At 39.0% G+C, this 21155-nt stretch overlaps 1 protein-coding gene across 1 annotated transcript in view; it reads right to left on the bottom strand.

Moving 5' to 3' along the window:
• Positions 1–21155, bottom strand: part of OGFOD1 (2-oxoglutarate and iron dependent oxygenase domain containing 1) — a 56997-nt gene that overhangs the window by 31498 nt on the left and 4344 nt on the right. The window contains exons 3-4 of the mRNA XM_079906255.1: positions 19308–19354; positions 16041–16141 (exon numbers count right to left, since the gene is read on the bottom strand). Of these exons, the coding sequence (XP_079762381.1) occupies positions 16041–16141; positions 19308–19354 (148 nt within the window). The remainder of the gene's footprint in view (positions 1–16040; positions 16142–19307; positions 19355–21155) is intronic.

Here is a 21155-nt window from a genome sequence, read left to right as displayed (position 1 = left end):
ATTCTTCACAGAACTAGAACAAAAAATTTCACAATTTGTATGGAAACACAAGAGACCCCGAGTAGCCAAAGCAATCTTGAGAACGAAAAACGGAGCTGGAGGAATCAGGCTCCCTGACTTCAGATTATACTACAAAGCTACAGTAATCAAGACAGTACGGTAGTGGCACAAAAACAGAAAGACAGATCAAAGGAACGGGATAGAAAGCCCAGAGATAAACCCACGCACATATGGTCACCTAATCTTTGATAAAGGAGGCAGGAATGTACAGTGGAGAAAGGACAGCCTCTTCAATAAGTGGTGCTGGGAAAACTGGACAGGTACATTTGAAAGTATGAGATTAGATCACTCCCTAACACCATACACAAAAATGAGCTCAAAATGGATTAAAGACCTAAATGTAAGGCCAGAAACTATCAAACCCTTACAGGAAAACATAGGCAGAACACTCTATGACATAAATCACAGCAAGATCCTTTTTGACCCATCTCCTAGAGAAATGGAAAAAAAAAAAAAAAGATAAACAAATGGGACCTAATGAAACTTCAAAGCTTTTGCACAGCAAAGGAAACCATAAACAAGACCAAAAGACAACCCTCAGAACGGGAGAAAATATTTGCAAATGAAGCAACTGACAAAGGATTAATTTCCAAAATTTATAAGCAGCTCATGCAGCTCACTAACAAAAGAACAAACAACCCAATCCAAAAATGGGCAGAAGATCGAAATAGACATTTCTCCAAAGAAGAAACACAGACTGCCAACAAACACATGAAAGAATGCTCAACATCATTAATCATTAGAGAAATGCAAATCAAAACTACAATGAGATATCATCTCACACCAGTCAGAATGGCCATCATCAAAAAATCTAGAAACAATAAATGTGGGAGAGGGTGTGTAGAAAAGGAAGCAGTCCTGCACTGCTGGTGGGAATGTGAATTGGTACAGCCACTATGAGAACAGTACGGAGGGTCCTTAAAAAACTGAAAATAGAACTAAGGTATGACGCAGCAATCCTACTACTGGGTATATACCCTGAGAAAACCATAATTCAAAAAGAGTCATGTACCAAAATGTTCACTGCAGCTGTATTTACAATCGTCCGGAGATGGGAACAACCCAAGTGCCCATCATCGGATGAATGGATAAAGAAGATGTGGCACATATATACAATGGAATATTACTCAGCCATAAAAAGAAAGGAAATTGAGCTATTTGTAATGAGGTGGATATACCTAGAGTCTGTCATACAGAGTGAAGGAAGTCAGAAAGAGAAAGACAAATACCGAATGCTAACACATATATATGGAATTTAAGAAAAAAAAATGTCATGAAGAACCTAGGGGTAAGACAGGAATAAAGACACAGACCTACTGGAGAACGGACTTGAGGATATGGGGAGGGGGAAGGGTGAGCTGTGACAAAGCGAGAGAGAGGCATGGACGTATATACACTACCAAACGTAAGGTAGATAGCTAGTGGGAAGCAGCCCCATAGCACAGGGATATCAGCTCGGTGCTTTGTGACCGCCTGGAGGGGTGGGATAGGGCGGGTGGGAGGGAGAGAGACGCAAGAGGGAAGAGATATGGGAACATATGTATATGTATAAATGATTCACTTTGTTATGAAGCAGAAACAAACACACCATCGTACAGCAATTATACCCCAACACAGATGTTGAAAAAAATAAAGTATGTTTTTTAACATGTAACATCAATAAAGAAGGGGAGAACATTGAGGGTAGTGAAGTTATGATATTAAACATAGTAGAAAGAGTCTACAGCAATATAAGACTGTAAACTTGTTTTGACAAATAGATGAAATAATGAGATAAGTTGTAAAAAAAATTAATGCACAGAAATCTCCTGCATTCCTATACACTAATGATGAAAAATCTGAAAGTGAAATCAAGAAAACACTCCCATTTACCACTGCAACAAAAAGAATAAAATTTCTAGGAATAAACCTACCTAAGGACACAAAAGACCTGTATGCAGACAATTGTAAGACACTGATGAAAGAAATTAAAGATGATACAAGTAGATGGAGAGATATACCATGTTCCTGGATTGCAAGAATCAACATTGTGAAAATGACTCTACTACCCAAAGCAATCTACAGATTCAATGCAATCCCTATCAAACTACCACTGGCATTCTTCACAGAACTAGAACAAAAAATTTCACAATTTGTATGGAAACACAAGAGACCCCGAGTAGCCAAAGCAATCTTGAGAACGAAAAACGGAGCTGGAGGAATCAGGCTCCCTGACTTCAGATTATACTACAAAGCTACAGTAATCAAGACAGTACGGTAGTGGCACAAAAACAGAAAGACAGATCAAAGGAACGGGATAGAAAGCCCAGAGATAAACCCACGCACATATGGTCACCTAATCTTTGATAAAGGAGGCAGGAATGTACAGTGGAGAAAGGACAGCCTCTTCAATAAGTGGTGCTGGGAAAACTGGACAGGTACATTTGAAAGTATGAGATTAGATCACTCCCTAACACCATACACAAAAATGAGCTCAAAATGGATTAAAGACCTAAATGTAAGGCCAGAAACTATCAAACCCTTACAGGAAAACATAGGCAGAACACTCTATGACATAAATCACAGCAAGATCCTTTTTGACCCATCTCCTAGAGAAATGGAAAAAAAAAAAAAAAAGATAAACAAATGGGACCTAATGAAACTTCAAAGCTTTTGCACAGCAAAGGAAACCATAAACAAGACCAAAAGACAACCCTCAGAACGGGAGAAAATATTTGCAAATGAAGCAACTGACAAAGGATTAATTTCCAAAATTTATAAGCAGCTCATGCAGCTCACTAACAAAAGAACAAACAACCCAATCCAAAAATGGGCAGAAGATTGAAATAGACATTTCTCCAAAGAAGAAACACAGACTGCCAACAAACACATGAAAGAATGCTCAACATCATTAATCATTAGAGAAATGCAAATCAAAACTACAATGAGATATCATCTCACACCAGTCAGAATGGCCATCATCAAAAAATCTAGAAACAATAAATGTGGGAGAGGGTGTGTAGAAAAGGAGGCAGTCCTGCACTGCTGGTGGGAATGTGAATTGGTACAGCCACTATGAGAACAGTACGGAGGGTCCTTAAAAAACTGAAAATAGAACTAAGGTATGACGCAGCAATCCCACTACTGGGTATATACCCTGAGAAAACCATAATTCAAAAAGAGTCATGTACCAAAATGTTCACTGCAGCTGTATTTACAATCGTCCGGAGATGGAAACAACCTAAGTGCCCATCATCGGATGTGTGGATAAAGAAGATGTGGCACATATATACAATGGAATATTAGCCATAAAAAGAAAGGAAATTGAGCTATTTGTAATGAGGTGGATAGACCTAGATTCTGTCATACAGAGTGAAGGAAGTCAGACAGAGAAAGACAAATACCGAATGCTAACACATATATATGGAATTTAAGGGAAAAAAATGTCATGAAGAACGTAGGGGTAAGACAGGAATAAAGACACAGACCTACTGGAGAACGGACTTGAGGATATGGGGAGGGGGAAGGGTGAGCTGTGACAAAGCGAGAGAGAGGCATGGACGTATATACACTACCAAACGTAAGGTAGATAGCTAGTGGGAAGCAGCCCCATAGCACAGGGATATCAGCTCGGTGCTTTGTGACCGCCTGGAGGGGTGGGATAGGGCGGGTGGGAGGGAGAGAGAAGCAAGAGGGAAGAAATATGGGAACATATATATATGTATAAATGATTCACTTTGTTATAAAGCAGAAACTAACACACCGTCGTAAAGCAATTATACCCCAACACAGATGTTGAAAAAAATAAAGTATATTTTTTAACATGTAACATCAATAAAGAAAGGGAGAAAATTGAGGGTAGTGAAGTTATGATATTAAACATAGTAGAAAGAGTCTACAGCAATATAAGACTGTGAACTTGTATTTGACAAATAGATGAAATAATGAGATAAGTTGTAAAAAAAATTAATGCACAGAAATCTCCTGCATTCCTATACACTAATGATGAAAAATCTGAAAGTGAAATCAAGAAAACACTCCCATTTACCACTGCAACAAAAAGAATAAAATTTCTAGGAATAAACCTACCTAAGGACACAAAAGACCTGTATGCAGACAATTGTAAGACACTGATGAAAGAAATTAAAGATGATACAAGTAGATGGAGAGATATACCATGTTCCTGGATTGCAAGAATCAACATTGTGAAAATGACTCTACTACCCAAAGCAATCTACAGATTCAATGCAATCCCTATCAAACTACCACTGGCATTCTTCACAGAACTAGAACAAAAAATTTCACAATTTGTATGGAAACACAAGAGACCCCGAGTAGCCAAAGCAATCTTGAGAACGAAAAACGGAGCTGGAGGAATCAGGCTCCCTGACTTCAGACTATACTACAAAGCTACAGTAATCAAGACAGTACGGTAGTGGCACAAAAACAGAAAGACAGATCAAAGGAACGGGATAGAAAGCCCAGAGATAAACCCACGCACATATGGTCACCTAATCTTTGATAAAGGAGGCAGGAATGTACAGTGGAGAAAGGACAGCCTCTTCAATAAGTGGTGCTGGGAAAACTGGACAGGTACATTTGAAGTATGAGATTAGATCACTCCCTAACACCATACACAAAAATGAGCTCAAAATGGATTAAAGACCTAAATGTAAGGCCAGAAACTATCAAACCCTTACAGGAAAACATAGGCAGAACACTCTATGACATAAATCACAGCAAGATCCTTTTTGACCCATCTCCTAGAGAAATGGAAAAAAAAAAAAAAGATAAACAAATGGGACCTAATGAAACTTCAAAGCTTTTGCACAGCAAAGGAAACCATAAAGAAGACCAAAACACAACCCTCAGAATGGGAGAAAGTATTTGCAAATGAAGCAACTGACAAAGGATTAATTTCCAAAATTTATAAGCAGCTCATGCAGCTCACTAACAAAAGAACAAACAACCCAATCCAAAAATGGGCAGAAGATCGAAATAGACATTTCTCCAAAGAAGAAACACAGACTGCCAACAAACACATGAAAGAATGCTCAACATCATTAATCATTAGAGAAATGCAAATCAAAACTACAATGAGATATCATCTCACACCAGTCAGAATGGCCATCATCAAAAAATCTAGAAACAATAAATGTGGGAGAGGGTGTGTAGAAAAGGAAGCACTCCTGCACTGCTGGTGGGAATGTGAATTGGTACAGCCACTATGAGAACAGTACGGAGGGTCCTTAAAAAACTGAAAATAGAACTAAGGTATGACGCAGCAATCCCACTACTGGGTATATACCCTGAGAAAACCATAATTCAAAAAGAGTCATGTACCAAAATGTTCACTGCAGCTGTATTTACAATCGTCCGGAGATGGAAACAACCTAAGTGCCCACCATCGGATGTGTGGATAAAGAAGATGTGGCACATATATACAATGGAATATTAGCCATAAAAAGAAAGGAAATTGAGCTATTTGTAATGAGGTGGATATACCTAGAGTCTGTCATACAGAGTGAAGGAAGTCAGACAGAGAAAGACAAATACCGAATGCTAACACATATATATGGAATTTAAGGGAAAAAAATGTCATGAAGAACTTAGGGGTAAGACAGGAATAAAGACACAGACCTACTGGAGAACGGACTTGAGGATATGGGGAGGGGGAAGGGTGAGCTGTGACAAAGCGAGAGAGAGGCATGGACGTATATACACTACCAAACGTAAGGTAGATAGCTAGTGGGAAGCAGCCCCATAGCACAGGGATATCAGCTCGGTGCTTTGTGACCGCCTGGAGGGGTGGGATAGGGCGGGTGGGAGGGAGAGAGAAGCAAGAGGGAAGAAATATGGGAACATATATATATGTATAAATGATTCACTTTGTTATAAAGCAGAAACTAACACACCGTCGTAAAGCAATTATACCCCAACACAGATGTTGAAAAAAATAAAGTATATTTTTTAACATGTAACATCAATAAAGAAAGGGAGAAAATTGAGGGTAGTGAAGTTATGATATTAAACATAGTAGAAAGAGTCTACAGCAATATAAGACTGTGAACTTGTATTTGACAAATAGATGAAATAATGAGATAAGTTGTAAAAAAAATTAATGCACAGAAATCTCCTGCATTCCTATACACTAATGATGAAAAATCTGAAAGTGAAATCAAGAAAACACTCCCATTTACCACTGCAACAAAAAGAATAAAATTTCTAGGAATAAACCTACCTAAGGAGACAAAAGACCTGTATGCAGACAATTGTAAGACACTGATGAAAGAAATTAAAGATGATACAAGTAGATGGAGAGATATACCATGTTCCTGGATTGCAAGAATCAACATTGTGAAAGTGACTCTACTACCCAAAGCAATCTACAGATTCAATGCAATCCCTATCAAACTACCACTGGCATTCTTCACAGAACTAGAACAAAAAATTTCACAATTTGTATGGAAACACAAGAGACCCCGAGTAGCCAAAGCAATCTTGAGAACGAAAAACGGAGCTGGAGGAATCAGGCTCCCTGACTTCAGACTATACTACAAAGCTACAGTAATCAAGACAGTACGGTAGTGGCACAAAAACAGAAAGACAGATCAAAGGAACGGGATAGAAAGCCCAGAGATAAACCCACGCACATATGGTCACCTAATCTTTGATAAAGGAGGCAGGAATGTACAGTGGAGAAAGGACAGCCTCTTCAATAAGTGGTGCTGGGAAAACTGGACAGGTACATTTGAAAGTATGAGATTAGATCACTCCCTAACACCATACACAAAAATGAGCTCAAAATGGATTAAAGACCTAAATGTAAGGCCAGAAACTATCAAACCCTTACAGGAAAACATAGGCAGAACACTCTATGACATAAATCACAGCAAGATCCTTTTTGACCCATCTCCTAGAGAAATGGAAAAAAAAAAAAAAGATAAACAAATGGGACCTAATGAAACTTCAAAGCTTTTGCACAGCAAAGGAAACCATAAAGAAGACCAAAAGACAACCCTCAGAATGGGAGAAAGTATTTGCAAATGAAGCAACTGACAAAGGATTAATTTCCAAAATTTATAAGCAGCTCATGCAGCTCACTAACAAAAGAACAAACAACCCAATCCAAAAATGGGCAGAAGATCGAAATAGACATTTCTCCAAAGAAGAAACACAGACTGCCAACAAACACATGAAAGAATGCTCAACATCATTAATCATTAGAGAAATGCAAATCAAAACTACAATGAGATATCATCTCACACCAGTCAGAATGGCCATCATCAAAAAATCTAGAAACAATAAATGTGGGAGAGGGTGTGTAGAAAAGGAAGCACTCCTGCACTGCTGGTGGGAATGTGAATTGGTACAGCCACTATGAGAACAGTACGGAGGGTCCTTAAAAAACTGAAAATAGAACTAAGGTATGACGCAGCAATCCCACTACTGGGTATATACCCTGAGAAAACCATAATTCAAAAAAGTCATGTACCAAAATGTTCACTGCAGCTGTATTTACAATCGTCCGGAGATGGAAACAACCTAAGTGCCCACCATCGGATGTGTGGATAAAGAAGATGTGGCACATATATACAATGGAATATTAGCCATAAAAAGAAAGGAAATTGAGCTATTTGTAATGAGGTGGATATACCTAGAGTCTGTCATACAGAGTGAAGGAAGTCAGACAGAGAAAGACAAATACCGAATGCTAACACATATATATGGAATTTAAGGGAAAAAAATGTCATGAAGAACGTAGGGGTAAGACAGGAATAAAGACACAGACCTACTGGAGAACGGACTTGAGGATATGGGGAGGGGGAAGGGTGAGCTGTGACAAAGCGAGAGAGAGGCATGGACGTATATACACTACCAAACGTAAGGTAGATAGCTAGTGGGAAGCAGCCCCATAGCACAGGGATATCAGCTCGGTGCTTTGTGACCGCCTGGAGGGGTGGGATAGGGCGGGTGGGAGGGAGAGAGAAGCAAGAGGGAAGAAATATGGGAACATATATATATGTATAAATGATTCACTTTGTTATAAAGCAGAAACTAACACACCGTCGTAAAGCAATTATACCCCAACACAGATGTTGAAAAAAATAAAGTATATTTTTTAACATGTAACATCAATAAAGAAAGGGAGAAAATTGAGGGTAGTGAAGTTATGATATTAAACATAGTAAAGAGTCTACAGCAATATAAGACTGTGAACTTGTATTTGACAAATAGATGAAATAATGAGATAAGTTGTAAAAAAAATTAATGCACAGAAATCTCCTGCATTCCTATACACTAATGATGAAAAATCTGAAAGTGAAATCAAGAAAACACTCCCATTTATCACTGCAACAAAAAGAATAAAATTTCTAGGAATAAACCTACCTAAGGACACAAAAGACCTGTATGCAGACAATTGTAAGACACTGATGAAAGAAATTAAAGATGATACAAGTAGATGGAGAGATATACCATGTTCCTGGATTGCAAGAATCAACATTGTGAAAATGACTCTACTACCCAAAGCAATCTACAGATTCAATGCAATCCCTATCAAACTACCACTGGCATTCTTCACAGAACTAGAACAAAAAATTTCACAATTTGTATGGAAACACAAGAGACCCCGAGTAGCCAAAGCAATCTTGAGAACGAAAAACGGAGCTGGAGGAATCAGGCTCCCTGACTTCAGACTATACTACAAAGCTACAGTAATCAAGACAGTACGGTAGTGGCACAAAAACAGAAAGACAGATCAAAGGAACGGGATAGAAAGCCCAGAGATAAACCCACGCACATATGGTCACCTAATCTTTGATAAAGGAGGCAGGAATGTACAGTGGAGAAAGGACAGCCTCTTCAATAAGTGGTGCTGGGAAAACTGGACAGGTACATTTGAAAGTATGAGATTAGATCACTCCCTAACACCATACACAAAAATGAGCTCAAAATGGATTAAAGACCTAAATGTAAGGCCAGAAACTATCAAACCCTTACAGGAAAACATAGGCAGAACACTCTATGACATAAATCACAGCAAGATCCTTTTTGACCCATCTCCTAGAGAAATGGAAAAAAAAAAAAAAGATAAACAAATGGGACCTAATGAAACTTCAAAGCTTTTGCACAGCAAAGGAAACCATAAACAAGACCAAAACACAACCCTCAGAATGGGAGAAAATATTTGCAAATGAAGCAACTGACAAAGGATTAATTTCCAAAATTTATAAGCAGCTCATGCAGCTCACTAACAAAAGAACAAACAACCCAATCCAAAAATGGGCAGAAGATCGAAATAGACATTTCTCCAAAGAAGAAACACAGACTGCCAACAAACACATGAAAGAATGCTCAACATCATTAATCATTAGAGAAATGCAAATCAAAACTACAATGAGATATCATCTCACACCAGTCAGAATGGCCATCATCAAAAAATCTAGAAACAATAAATGTGGGAGAGGGTGTGTAGAAAAGGAAGCAGTCCTGCACTGCTGGTGGGAATGTGAATTGGTACAGCCACTATGAGAACAGTACGGAGGGTCCTTAAAAAACTGAAAATAGAACTAAGGTATGACGCAGCAATCCCACTACTGGGTATATACCCTGAGAAAACCATAATTCAAAAAGAGTCATGTACCAAAATGTTCACTGCAGCTGTATTTACAATCGTCCGGAGATGGGAACAACCCAAGTGCCCATCATCGGATGAATGGATAAAGAAGATGTGGCACATATATACAATGGAATATTACTCAGCCATAAAAAGAAAGGAAATTGAGCTATTTGTAATGAGGTGGATATACCTAGAGTCTGTCATACAGAGTGAAGGAAGTCAGAAAGAGAAAGACAAATACCGAATGCTAACACATATATATGGAATTTAAGAAAAAAAAATGTCATGAAGAACCTAGGGGTAAGACAGGAATAAAGACACAGACCTAGTGGAGAACGGACTTGAGGATATGGGGAGGGGGAAGGGTGAGCTGTGACAAAGCGAGAGAGAGGCATGGACGTATATACACTACCAAACGTAAGGTAGATAGCTAGTGGGAAGCAGCCCCATAGCACAGGGATATCAGCTCGGTGCTTTGTGACCGCCTGGAGGGGTGGGATAGGGCGGGTGGGAGGGAGAGAGACGCAAGAGGGAAGAGATATGGGAACATATGTATATGTATAAATGATTCACTTTGTTATAAAGCAGAAACAAACACACCATCGTACAGCAATTACACCCCAACACAGATGTTGAAAAAAATAAAGTATGTTTTTTAACATGTAACATCAATAAAGAAGGGGAGAGAATTGAGGGTAGTGAAGTTATGATATTAAACACAGTAGAAAGAGTCTACAGCAATATAAGACTGTAAACTTGTTTTGACAAATAGATGCAATAATGAGATAAGTTGTAAAAAAAATTAAAGCACAGAAATCTCCTGCATTCCTATACACTAATGATGAAAAATCTGAAAGTGAAATCAAGAAAACACTCCCATTTACCACTGCAACAAAAAGAATAAAATTTCTAGGAATAAACCTACCTAAGGAGACAAAAGACCTGTATGCAGACAATTGTAAGACACTAATGAAGGAAATTAAAGATGATACAAGTAGATGGAGAGATATACCATGTTCCTGGATTGCAAGAATCAACATTGTGAAAATGACTCTACTACCCAAAGCAATCTACAGATTCAATGCAATCCCTATCAAACTACCAGTGGCATTCTTCACAGAACTAGAACAAAAAATTTCACAATTTGTATGGAAACACAAGAGACCCCGAGTAGCCAAAGCAATCTTGAGAACGAAAAACGGAGCTGGAGGAATCAGGCTCCCTGGCTTCAGACTATACTACAAAGCTACAGTAATCAAGACAGTATGGTAGTGGCACAAAAACAGAAAGACAGATCAAAGGAACGGGATAGAAAGCCCAGAGATAAACCCACGCACATATGGTCACCTAATCTTTGATAAAGGAGGCAGGAATGTACAGTGGAGAAAGGACAGCCTCTTCAATAAGTGGTGCTAGGAAAACTGGACAGGTACATTTGAAAGTATGAGATTAGATCACTCCCTAACACCATACACAAAAATGAGCTCAAAATGGATTAAAGACCTAAATGTAAGGCCAGAAACTATCAAACCCTTACAGGAAAACATAGGCAGAACACTCTATGACATAAATCACAGCAAGATCCTTTTTGACCCATCTCCTAGATAAATGGAAAAAAAAAAAAAAGATAAACAAATGGGACCTAATGAAACTTCAAAGCTTTTGCACAGCAAAGGAAACCATAAACAAGACCAAAAGACAACCCTCAGAATGGGAGAAAATATTTGCAAATGAAGCAACTGACAAAGGATTAATTTCCAAAATTTATAAGCAGCTCATGCAGCTCACTAACAAAAGAACAAACAACCCAATCCAAAAATGGGCAGAAGATCGAAATAGACATTTCTCCAAAGAAGAAACACAGACTGCCAACAAACGCATGAAAGAATGCTCAACATCATTAATCATTAGAGAAATGCAAATCAAAACTACAATGAGATATCATCTCACACCAGTCAGAATGGCCATCATCAAAAAATCTAGAAACAATAAATGTGGGAGAGGGTGTGTAGAAAAGGAAGCAGTCCTGCACTGCTGGTGGGAATGTGAATTGGTACAGCCACTATGAGAACAGTACGGAGGGTCCTTAAAAAACTGAAAATAGAACTAAGGTATGACACAGCAATCCCACTACTGGGTATATCGCCTGAGAAAACCATAATTCAAAAAGAGTCATGTACCAAAATGTTCACTGCAGCTGTATTTACAATCGTCCGGAGATGGAAACAACCTAAGTGCCCATCATCGGATTTGTGGATAAAGAAGATGTGGCACATATATACAATGGAATATTAGCCATAAAAAGAAAGGAAATTGAGCTATTTGTAATGAGGTGGATATACCTAGAGTGTGTCATACAGAGTGAAGGAAGTCAGAAAGAGAAAGACAAATACCGAATGCTAACACATATATATGGAATTTAAGAAAAAAATATGTCATGAAGAACCTAGGGGTAAGACAGGAATAAAGACACAGACCTAGTGGAGAACGGACTTGAGGATATGGGGAGGGGGAAGGGTGAGCTGTGACAAAGCGAGAGAGAGGCATGGACGTATATACACTACCAAACGTAAGGTAGATAGCTAGTGGGAAGCAGCCCCATAGCACAGGGATATGAGCTCGGTGCTTTGTGACCGCCTGGAGGGGTGGGATAGGGCGGGTGGGAGGGAGAGAGACGCAAGAGGGAAGAGATATGGGAACATATGTATATGTATAAATGATTCACTTTGTTATAAAGCAGAAACTAACACACCGTCGTAAAGCAATTATACCCCAACACAGATGTTGAAAAAAATAAAGTATATTTTTTAACATGTAACATCAATAAAGAAGGGGAGAAAATTGAGGGTAGTGACGTTATGATATTAAACATAGTAGAAAGAGTCTACAGCAATATAAGACTGTGAGCTTGTATTTGACAAATAGATGCAATAATGAGATAACTTGTAAAAAAAATTAATGCACAGAAATCTCCTGCATTCCTATACACTAATGATGAAAAATCTGAAAGTGAAATCAAGAAAACACTCCCATTTACCACTGCAACAAAAAGAATAAAATTTCTAGGAATAAACCTACCTAAGGAGACAAAAGACCTGTATGCAGACAATTGTAAGACACTGATGAAAGAAATTAAAGATGATACAAGTAGATGGAGAGATATACCATGTTCCTGGATTGCAAGAATCAACATTGTGAAAATGACTCTACTACCCAAAGCAATCTACAGATTCAATGCAATCCCTATCAAACTACCACTGGCATTCTTCACAGAACTAGAACAAAAAATTTCACAATTTGTATGGAAACACAAGAGACCCCGAGTAGCCAAAGCAATCTTGAGAACGAAAAACGGAGCTGGAGGAATCAGGCTCCCTGACTTCAGACTATACTACAAAGCTACGGTAATCAAGACAGTATGGTAGTGGCACAAAAACAGAAAGACAGATCAAAGGAACGGGATAGAAAGCCCAGAGATAAACCCACGCACATATGGTCACCTAATCTTTGATAAAGGAGGCAGGAATGTACAGTGGAGAAAGGACAGCCTCTTCAATAAGTGGTGCTGGGAAAACTGGACAGGTACATTTGAAAGTATGAGATTAGATCACTCCCTAACACCATACACAAAAATGAGCTCAAAATGGATTAAAGACCTAAATGTAAGGCCAGAAACTATCAAACCCTTACAGGAAAACATAGGCAGAACACTCTATGACATAAATCACAGCAAGATCCTTTTTGACCCATCTCCTAGAGAAATGGAAAAAAAAAAAAAAGATAAACAAATGGGACCTAATGAAAGTTCAAAGCTTTTTCCTTTGCAAAGCAAAGGAAACCCATCTCCTAGAGAAATGGAAAAAAAAAAAAAAGATAAACAAATGGGACCTAATGAAACTTCAAAGCTTTTTCCTTTGCAAAGCAAAGGAAACCATAAACAAGACCAAAAGACAACTCTCAGAATGGGAGAAAATATTTGCAAATGAAGCAACTGACAAAGGATTAATTGCAAAGCAATTATACCCCAATAAAGATGTTATAAAATTATAAAATTTTTAAAAAATTATTAAAAATTTTTTTAATTTAATTTAATTTAATTTAATTATAAAATTAAAAATTTTATAAAATTATAAAATTATAATTGCAAAGCAATTATACCCCAATAAAGATGTTAAAAAAAAAAAAAGAAATATCAGTGGATGTTAAAAGAAGTGAATCAAAGTTTGATGAGAAATGGAATATTTACATAATCTTAAAGTGTCTCCCCACAAAATACTTATTAAATAGAGGAAAAGAACAAGTTTACAGTGGAAAAACTTGATGTCAGCCACCAGCTTAATTAAGTGATCAAACTTAGTATCAGTAGTAATAGAAGACACCATCTACCACTTGATAAGATGCAGTAAAAAGAACCCATATCTGGGCTTCCCTGGTGGCGCAGTGGTTGAGAGTCTGCCTGCCGATGCAGGGGACACGGGTTCGTGCCCCGGTCTGGGAAGATCCCACATGCCGTGGAGCGGCTAGGCCCATGAGCCATGGATGCTGAGCCTGGGCGTTCGGAGCCTGTGCTCCGCAGCGGGAGAGGCCGCAACAGTGAGAGGCCCACGTACCGCAAAAAAAAAAAAAAAAAAAAAAAGAACACATATGTAATCATGAGAAAGCAGCAGACAAACGCAAAATGAGGAAAGTTCTTCAAAATAACTCATCTGTAAATCTTCAGAAGCATCAAGATCATGAAGGTCAAAGAAAGACTGCGGAACTTTTCTAGACTGAAGGCACATGACAACTAAATGCTATGTGCAACCCTGGACCAGATCCCTTTGCTATAAAAGACCAAATCATAGAATTTGAATGGAGCCTGCAGATTAGATGGGAATAATGTATTAATCGTAGTTCCTGATTCTGATGGCTTCTTACTGTCACGTAGCAGAAGTGTCCTTGTTGTAGGAGTTACTGAAGTACTCAGGGGTCACGGAGCATCCTAAGGGCAACCTACTCTCAGGTAAAATGGAAAAAACTTATTTAATGTACTATGCTTGCCAGTTGTCTGTCAGTTTGAAATTACTTCAAATTAAAAAAAAAGTTAAAGGGCATATGATATGACTCTTCATGTGTCTAACTTATTCTCAAAATGCTGTTACCAATTTGTACTTCCCTAGGACAATGTGGGAGAGTAAACCCAAAGCAGAATTTTGTTTAGTAAAACAAAACAACACAAAACACTTTTCCTTCCAGATGAAAACCAAACATGTTATCAAAAGGACATTTATATGCTCAGAAAGGTAACAAGAAGGATGCACCCCAAACTGGTGACAGTGGACACATCTGAAGATAAAGAGGGACAAGGAGAAGGTGAAGGGGACTATTGTGAATTACACTGTATTCTATATTGTTTGATGTTTTTTCCTTAAGAATATATTCACTCATTACCTTCAAAAGTAAAAAAAGACATTGAGGGAAATATGTGTTTCCTGGGAAGTTTAAGAGTAGTTTACACCATCACCTCTGAATTTCCAGATACCGTATGCAAAGTTGGTGTGTATGTGCATTATTGGCCTTTTTCTGAATATACTGAAACCAAGCAGGACCCTGCAAGGCCTTCCTGGGCACAAAAGCCCCTCTGTGTCCCTTATTTCTTGTTTATAGAAAAAAAGACTTCAGTCTCCTGGGCCTCCCCCAGGTTACAAAGAGCAGGCTCAAGCAGTTAATGATTAGGAAACGAGAGTCACAGGACTCCTAGTTCCTCCTGAAGGGAGAGAGATAAGAATCTGATGCATATTTTTGAGTTGTTCTGCAGAAACTAAGAAACCCCCTCACCACCCAGGTGGAGGATGGCAATTATGTGCTGACCACAAGCACACAGACCCCAGACTTCTGGCTGGAACCAGAAGGTCAGTGATTGAGATTCCTGAAACATCATTCTGTTCCCTCACCACCAACCAATCAGAAGAAAGTCCACAAGCTGATCATGCATCCAAAAACCCTCTCCCCTGTCTTTAAAGACCCCTCCCTGAAAGCCACTGGGGAGTTCACATTTTTTGAGCGTGAGCTGCCCATTCTCCTTGCTTGGCATCCTTAGTTTGCTACAAACACTGCTGTCAAGAGCTTGGCTTTGTGTGCCTTGGGCACACAAGCCCTTGCTTGGTTACGATATGTTCATAGCTTTCAACATACTCCCAAAGAGAACCACGGCCTTATACCTTCCAATAAGATGGGCATTTCTATACATGAGCTGGGTCAGACTGTACTCATCAAGAAGATCCTCATGCTATGCAGTGACACGAAGTCTAGGATTTTGGAACACTGACAACTGTCTTCCCATCATCATTTAGTTAAAGCCTTGAAATCTTAGCGACAGCAAGATTTTAATCTTTCTTACCTGAGAATTCATATTTAGCACAGGACATGTCAATGGTTGATTCCAGGTCAATCTTTGAAATGTCTGAAAGCCAAGCCCGGAAATGTTCAAACAGAATTTTCCTAGAAATGTAAACAAAAGATAACTTGTTACACCATAATGTGGGCTCCATTTGGATCTATGCCACAACTATTTTTTCCTGGAGGTTTTGGTTTATTTAAGATCTATTCTTGAGAATGTTCCTCACTTTAAACTTGCAAAGTTTAGGAGTAACAGTCCCAGAGAAATAAATGTAAATCTCTCTACTGCAATATATTTTTGCTCTACTGTTTTCTTTTCTTTTTTTTTTTTTTGCGGTACGCGGGCCTCTCACTGTTGTGGCCTCTCCCGTTGCGGAGCACAGGCTCCGGAAGCGCAGGCTCAGCAGATATGGCTCACGGGCCCAGCCGCTCCGCGGCATGTGGGATCTTCCCAGACCGGGGCACGAACCCGTGTCCCCTGCATCGGCAGGTGGACTCCCAACCACTGCGCCACCAGGGAGGCCCGTTTTCTTTTCTTTTCTTTTTTTGGCTGCGCCATGTGGCATGAGGGATCTTGGTTCCCCAACCAGGGATCGAACCAGTGCCCCCTGCAGTGGAAGCACAGAGTCCTATCCACTGGACCGCTAGGGAAGTCCCTCATCTTATTTTTCTTACTCTTAAATTTATAGTATTGCCTTATTATGACAGTGGTCTGGCCTTTGTCATAGGAACACCAATGTTCCAGCCCGAAGTCACTGATTTTTAGAGCTGTTTTTCAGCACCAATACTAGCACTGTTGTTTAATGAACACTTGGGTGGGTGACACTGTTGTAGATTAAAATAATGGTGACTATTATGCTAATTGTGTAATAATAAACTCTTTCACAGAAGTTCTGATACTAACAGGATACCAAAAAAACAAAGATGGTTGAACATTTCCATTTACCAGCTAAAGTGGCTCTGTATAGAACTCTAACACAATTTAAAACTTAGTTGGCAGTCAACTTTGAAATTATGTTAACTTTGATGAATTAACATTTTTATGTCAATTATATCTCAATAAAACTGGAAAAACATTTTAAAAAACATTTTTGAAGGGTTTATGTTAGTTCAAATTTTGCACATGAAGAGACAGTATTTTTTGGATCATTCTAGTCCAAATGTACATCACTGAAATCCCCATAAAATGCAATTATACTGCTAATAACTAGATACCAAGTCTCCAGGTTGATGCCCTGAAATTTTATTACCAAATATCTTTTTACACTGTATGCTACCCAATCCGAAAAATTCCATAAAATATTGTGCTTGGTTAGTCCAAACGAAAGTGCCATGTAACTTTTATAGGCAGAGTTGCAAATTAGACATAATAGGTCAGCATAGCAAACTGCTAAACCAGGCTTTAGGTAATGTAGGTGGTCAACATTTTCACAAAATCTTGAATCTTGATGTTTTATGTAACTAGTATTATCAAAGCCTTCACTCCCTCTGTTACTGGTAACATCCGCTTCCACAAATTTATTCCATAGAAAGCTCTTTCTCTAGTTACCCTATGAAAGTGTCACGACAGGGTTATTTTCTGCCGTCATTCTCATTTGTTAATTGTATTCATGAGAGAAATCACAGAACCCAACTGGGAAATAAAAAGATCACCTTTCGGTAAAGACCAAGGAATTCCATCTCTCATACCATCTGGCTGTTATGTGTTGGATACAGAATGTAACTCAGTCCCATAGGAAAGAAATACTTACCAGAGGTGTGGTATGAACTAATGAGATAGTGCTTTAAAGCATGGTCTTGGGGGAAGAAAGGTCTCAAATAAATATGAAATATTATGAGTCGCAGTTAACACGTGAGCAATACTTCAGGATTTAGAAGAAATAAACTCTGCAGACTGCTACCATTTACGGAAATATTGCAGAGAAAAAAAGAATGAGAAAATATAACTTATACTGTATAGATGAAAAACAGACAGCTATTACAAAGTAACATGGGCTTACTGTAGCAAAACTAGGAAAAAACCCTATTATAAGTAAAAAGAAACTTTAAAAAACCTGTAGTCCTACTAGCCAGATTTAAACATTCCATCCTTCCAAGTCTTTTCCTTTGTACACACGCAGGTATCCAAATATACGTCTCTTTTTTCATATGGGATCCACCATGTGTGCTATTTTAACTTTTCTCTTGATAAGTTTATTTCACCTAGCCTAATATGCCTTTGCCTGCAAGAAGTATCATCATTTTATACATCACTTCAAAAAATAGGATACAACAATAATTGTGTGAGACACTGAGTCTCAGAGAGGTTAAAATACACACACAAAAAGCACCTTAGAATGATGAAATAACTTTACCATACTCATGTGTTAAAAGTCACACACATTGGGACTTCCCTGGTGGCACAGTGGTTAACAATCCACCTGCCAATACAGGAAACACAGGTTCAATCCCTGGTCCGGGAAGATCCCACATGCCGCGGAGCAACAAAGCCTGTGCACCACAACTACTGAGCCTGCGCTCTAGAGCCTGCGAGCCACAATTACTGAAGCCCGTGTGCCTAGAGCCCGTGCTCCACAACAAGAGAAGCCACCGCAATGAGAAGCCTGTGCACTGCAACAAAGACCCAATGCAGCCAAATAAAAAAAAAAAGACACATCATACTCAACGATTGTATAGTTTTTCACTTTGTTTTGTACCAGTAGCTATATAAATCTTGATGGGTGGGCATTTAATTTGTGATTTTTCACTGTTAGAAACACCATCAAAATAAACAATCTTGTATAGAATTTTTGAGCACACCCTTAATTATTTTCTCAGGATAAATTCTTATAAGTGGAATTACACTACAAAAAGACAAGCATCATTTTAAGGGTTTTGATACACCTTTCAAAACCATCTTCAAGATTGCGGCACTGTATAAAGGTATCTACCCCTCTGTCAACACTGGAGTTTTTGTTTTAAATACTTGCAAACTAACATGTGAAAGATGGTATCTCCAGCATCAATTTGTTTCCTTAATTACTAACGGTTGAACATTTTATCATTGAGAACTTGGGCCCTGGAATCAGACAGACTTAGGTTTATATGTTAATTCCCTCAATTTTTACCTAGTTAACTTTGAAGAAGTTACTTAATTTCTCAGCGTCTGTTTCCTCCTCTACAAAAGGGGACAATAACGTCAACAAAGGTTGTATGACATAACATTTAAAACATTTACTCCTCTGTCTGGCACATATTATGAACCCAACAAATATGAGCTCTTGTTTACCTTAAAGCACAGATGTGAGGCTCTCTTCTCTTCTTCAGATCATCAGACTTGATCATGAAAAAAAGAAAAAAAAGGATTTCCTTCATAAATCAGACACACAGAGGAGACTAGTTTAGGGAACACTCTGGCAGTAAAGCATTGTCGTTAAGAGCCTGGACTCTGAAGCCAAACTCCCTGGGTTTCAGGTATGGCCCCTCCATTTGGCAGCTCTGTGACTCAGGCAAGTTACCTAGCCTCTCTGTGCCTTATTCATTCAACAAATACTTACATAGTTATTACAGTGGGACTTATATTCTTGACGGAGAGGGACAACAAACATAAAAAGTCGATTATCAGTATAAAAAAAGGTGACAATTGTCGAGGGAAAATAAAGCAGAGTACGAGGGACCAGAAGTGCTGAGAGTGGGGAAAGGTTTGCAATTATAAATTTGGTGGCCAGGTTAGACTTCACTGAGGTGAAGCAAAGGCTTGAAGGAGGTTGGGAGGTGTACCAAGGGAATATCTCAGCAAAGTGGATTCAAGGTCCTGAGTGTGAAGAATGCCTGGCCTGTTCAAGAAATTGCAGGAGCCTGTGCAGCTGCAACAGCGATTTGGGGGAGAGCAGCAGGAGAAGGGGCCAAAGATGCAATGGGAGCCTTAGAACCACTCTGGCTTTTACTCAGAGAAATGAGAACCTTTGGAGATTTGGGGCAAAGGAATAAGATGATCCCATTTAATTTTTAAAAACTGAGATAAAATTCACATAAAATTTACCATTTTAACCACCTGAAAGTGTGTATTCAGTGGATTTTTAGCATACTCACTTGCTGTGCAACTATCACCACTAATTCCAGAATATTTTCATCACACTAAAAAGAAACCCTGTACCTATCAGGCAGTCACTCCCCATCCCACCCTCCCTCCCCCCAGCTCCTGGCAACCACTAATCTACTCTCTGTCTCTATATATGTTTTGCTGGTCATTACATATAAAAGGAATCACACTATATGTGGCCTTCTGTGTCTAGCTTCTTTCACTGAGTATGCTTTCAAGGTTCATCCATGTTGCAGCAGTACTTAGTACTTCATTCCTTCTTCTGGCTGAATAATATTCCATTGTATAGACGCACCACATTTGGTCTATTCATTCATTAGTTGACAGACGTTGGGTGTTTCTACTTTTTGGCTATTATAGATAATGCTGCTACAAACATCTATGTACAAGCTTTTATGTGAACAAATGTTTTCAATTCTCTTGGGTCCATTAACTTTTTTTTTTTTTACTTTATTAATTTTTATTTTTGGCTGCATTGGGTCTTCATTGCTGCACACGGGCTTTCTCTAGCTGTGGCGAGCAGGAGCTACTCTTCATTGTGGTGCGCTGGCTTCTCATTGCGGTGGCTTCTCTTGTTGTGGAGCATGGGCTCTAGGCGCGTGGACTTCAGTAGTTGCGGCATGCTGCTCAGCAGTTGTGGCTTGCTGCTCAGCAGTTGTGGCTTGTGGGCTCTAGAGCTCAGGCTCAGTAGTTGTGGCACATGGGCTTAGTTGCTCCATGGCATGTGGGATCTTCCTGGACCAGGGATTGAACCTGAGTCCTCTGCATTGACAGGTGGATTCTTAACCACTGTGGCACCAGGGAAGTCCCTCCATTAACGTTTTAAAAGAACACAATGGCTGTAGGTGGGCAAGGGTGGAAGCAAGGAGACTGGTTAATATGCTAAGAGGATAATCCTGGTGAGAGAAAAAGATGGCTTGGATCAGGTGTTGGCAGTGGAAGTGGAACGAAGTGGGCTTTTCTGAATATATTCTGAAGGTAGAGCCCACAGGATTTCCCAATGGACTGGAGATGAGGTATGAGAGAGGAATCAAG

This window comes from Stenella coeruleoalba (assembly GCF_951394435.1).
Source record: "Stenella coeruleoalba genome assembly, chromosome: 20".
NCBI classification, from domain to species: domain Eukaryota; kingdom Metazoa; phylum Chordata; class Mammalia; order Artiodactyla; family Delphinidae; genus Stenella; species Stenella coeruleoalba.
This window is presented reverse-complemented; position numbering and strand designations above follow the sequence as displayed.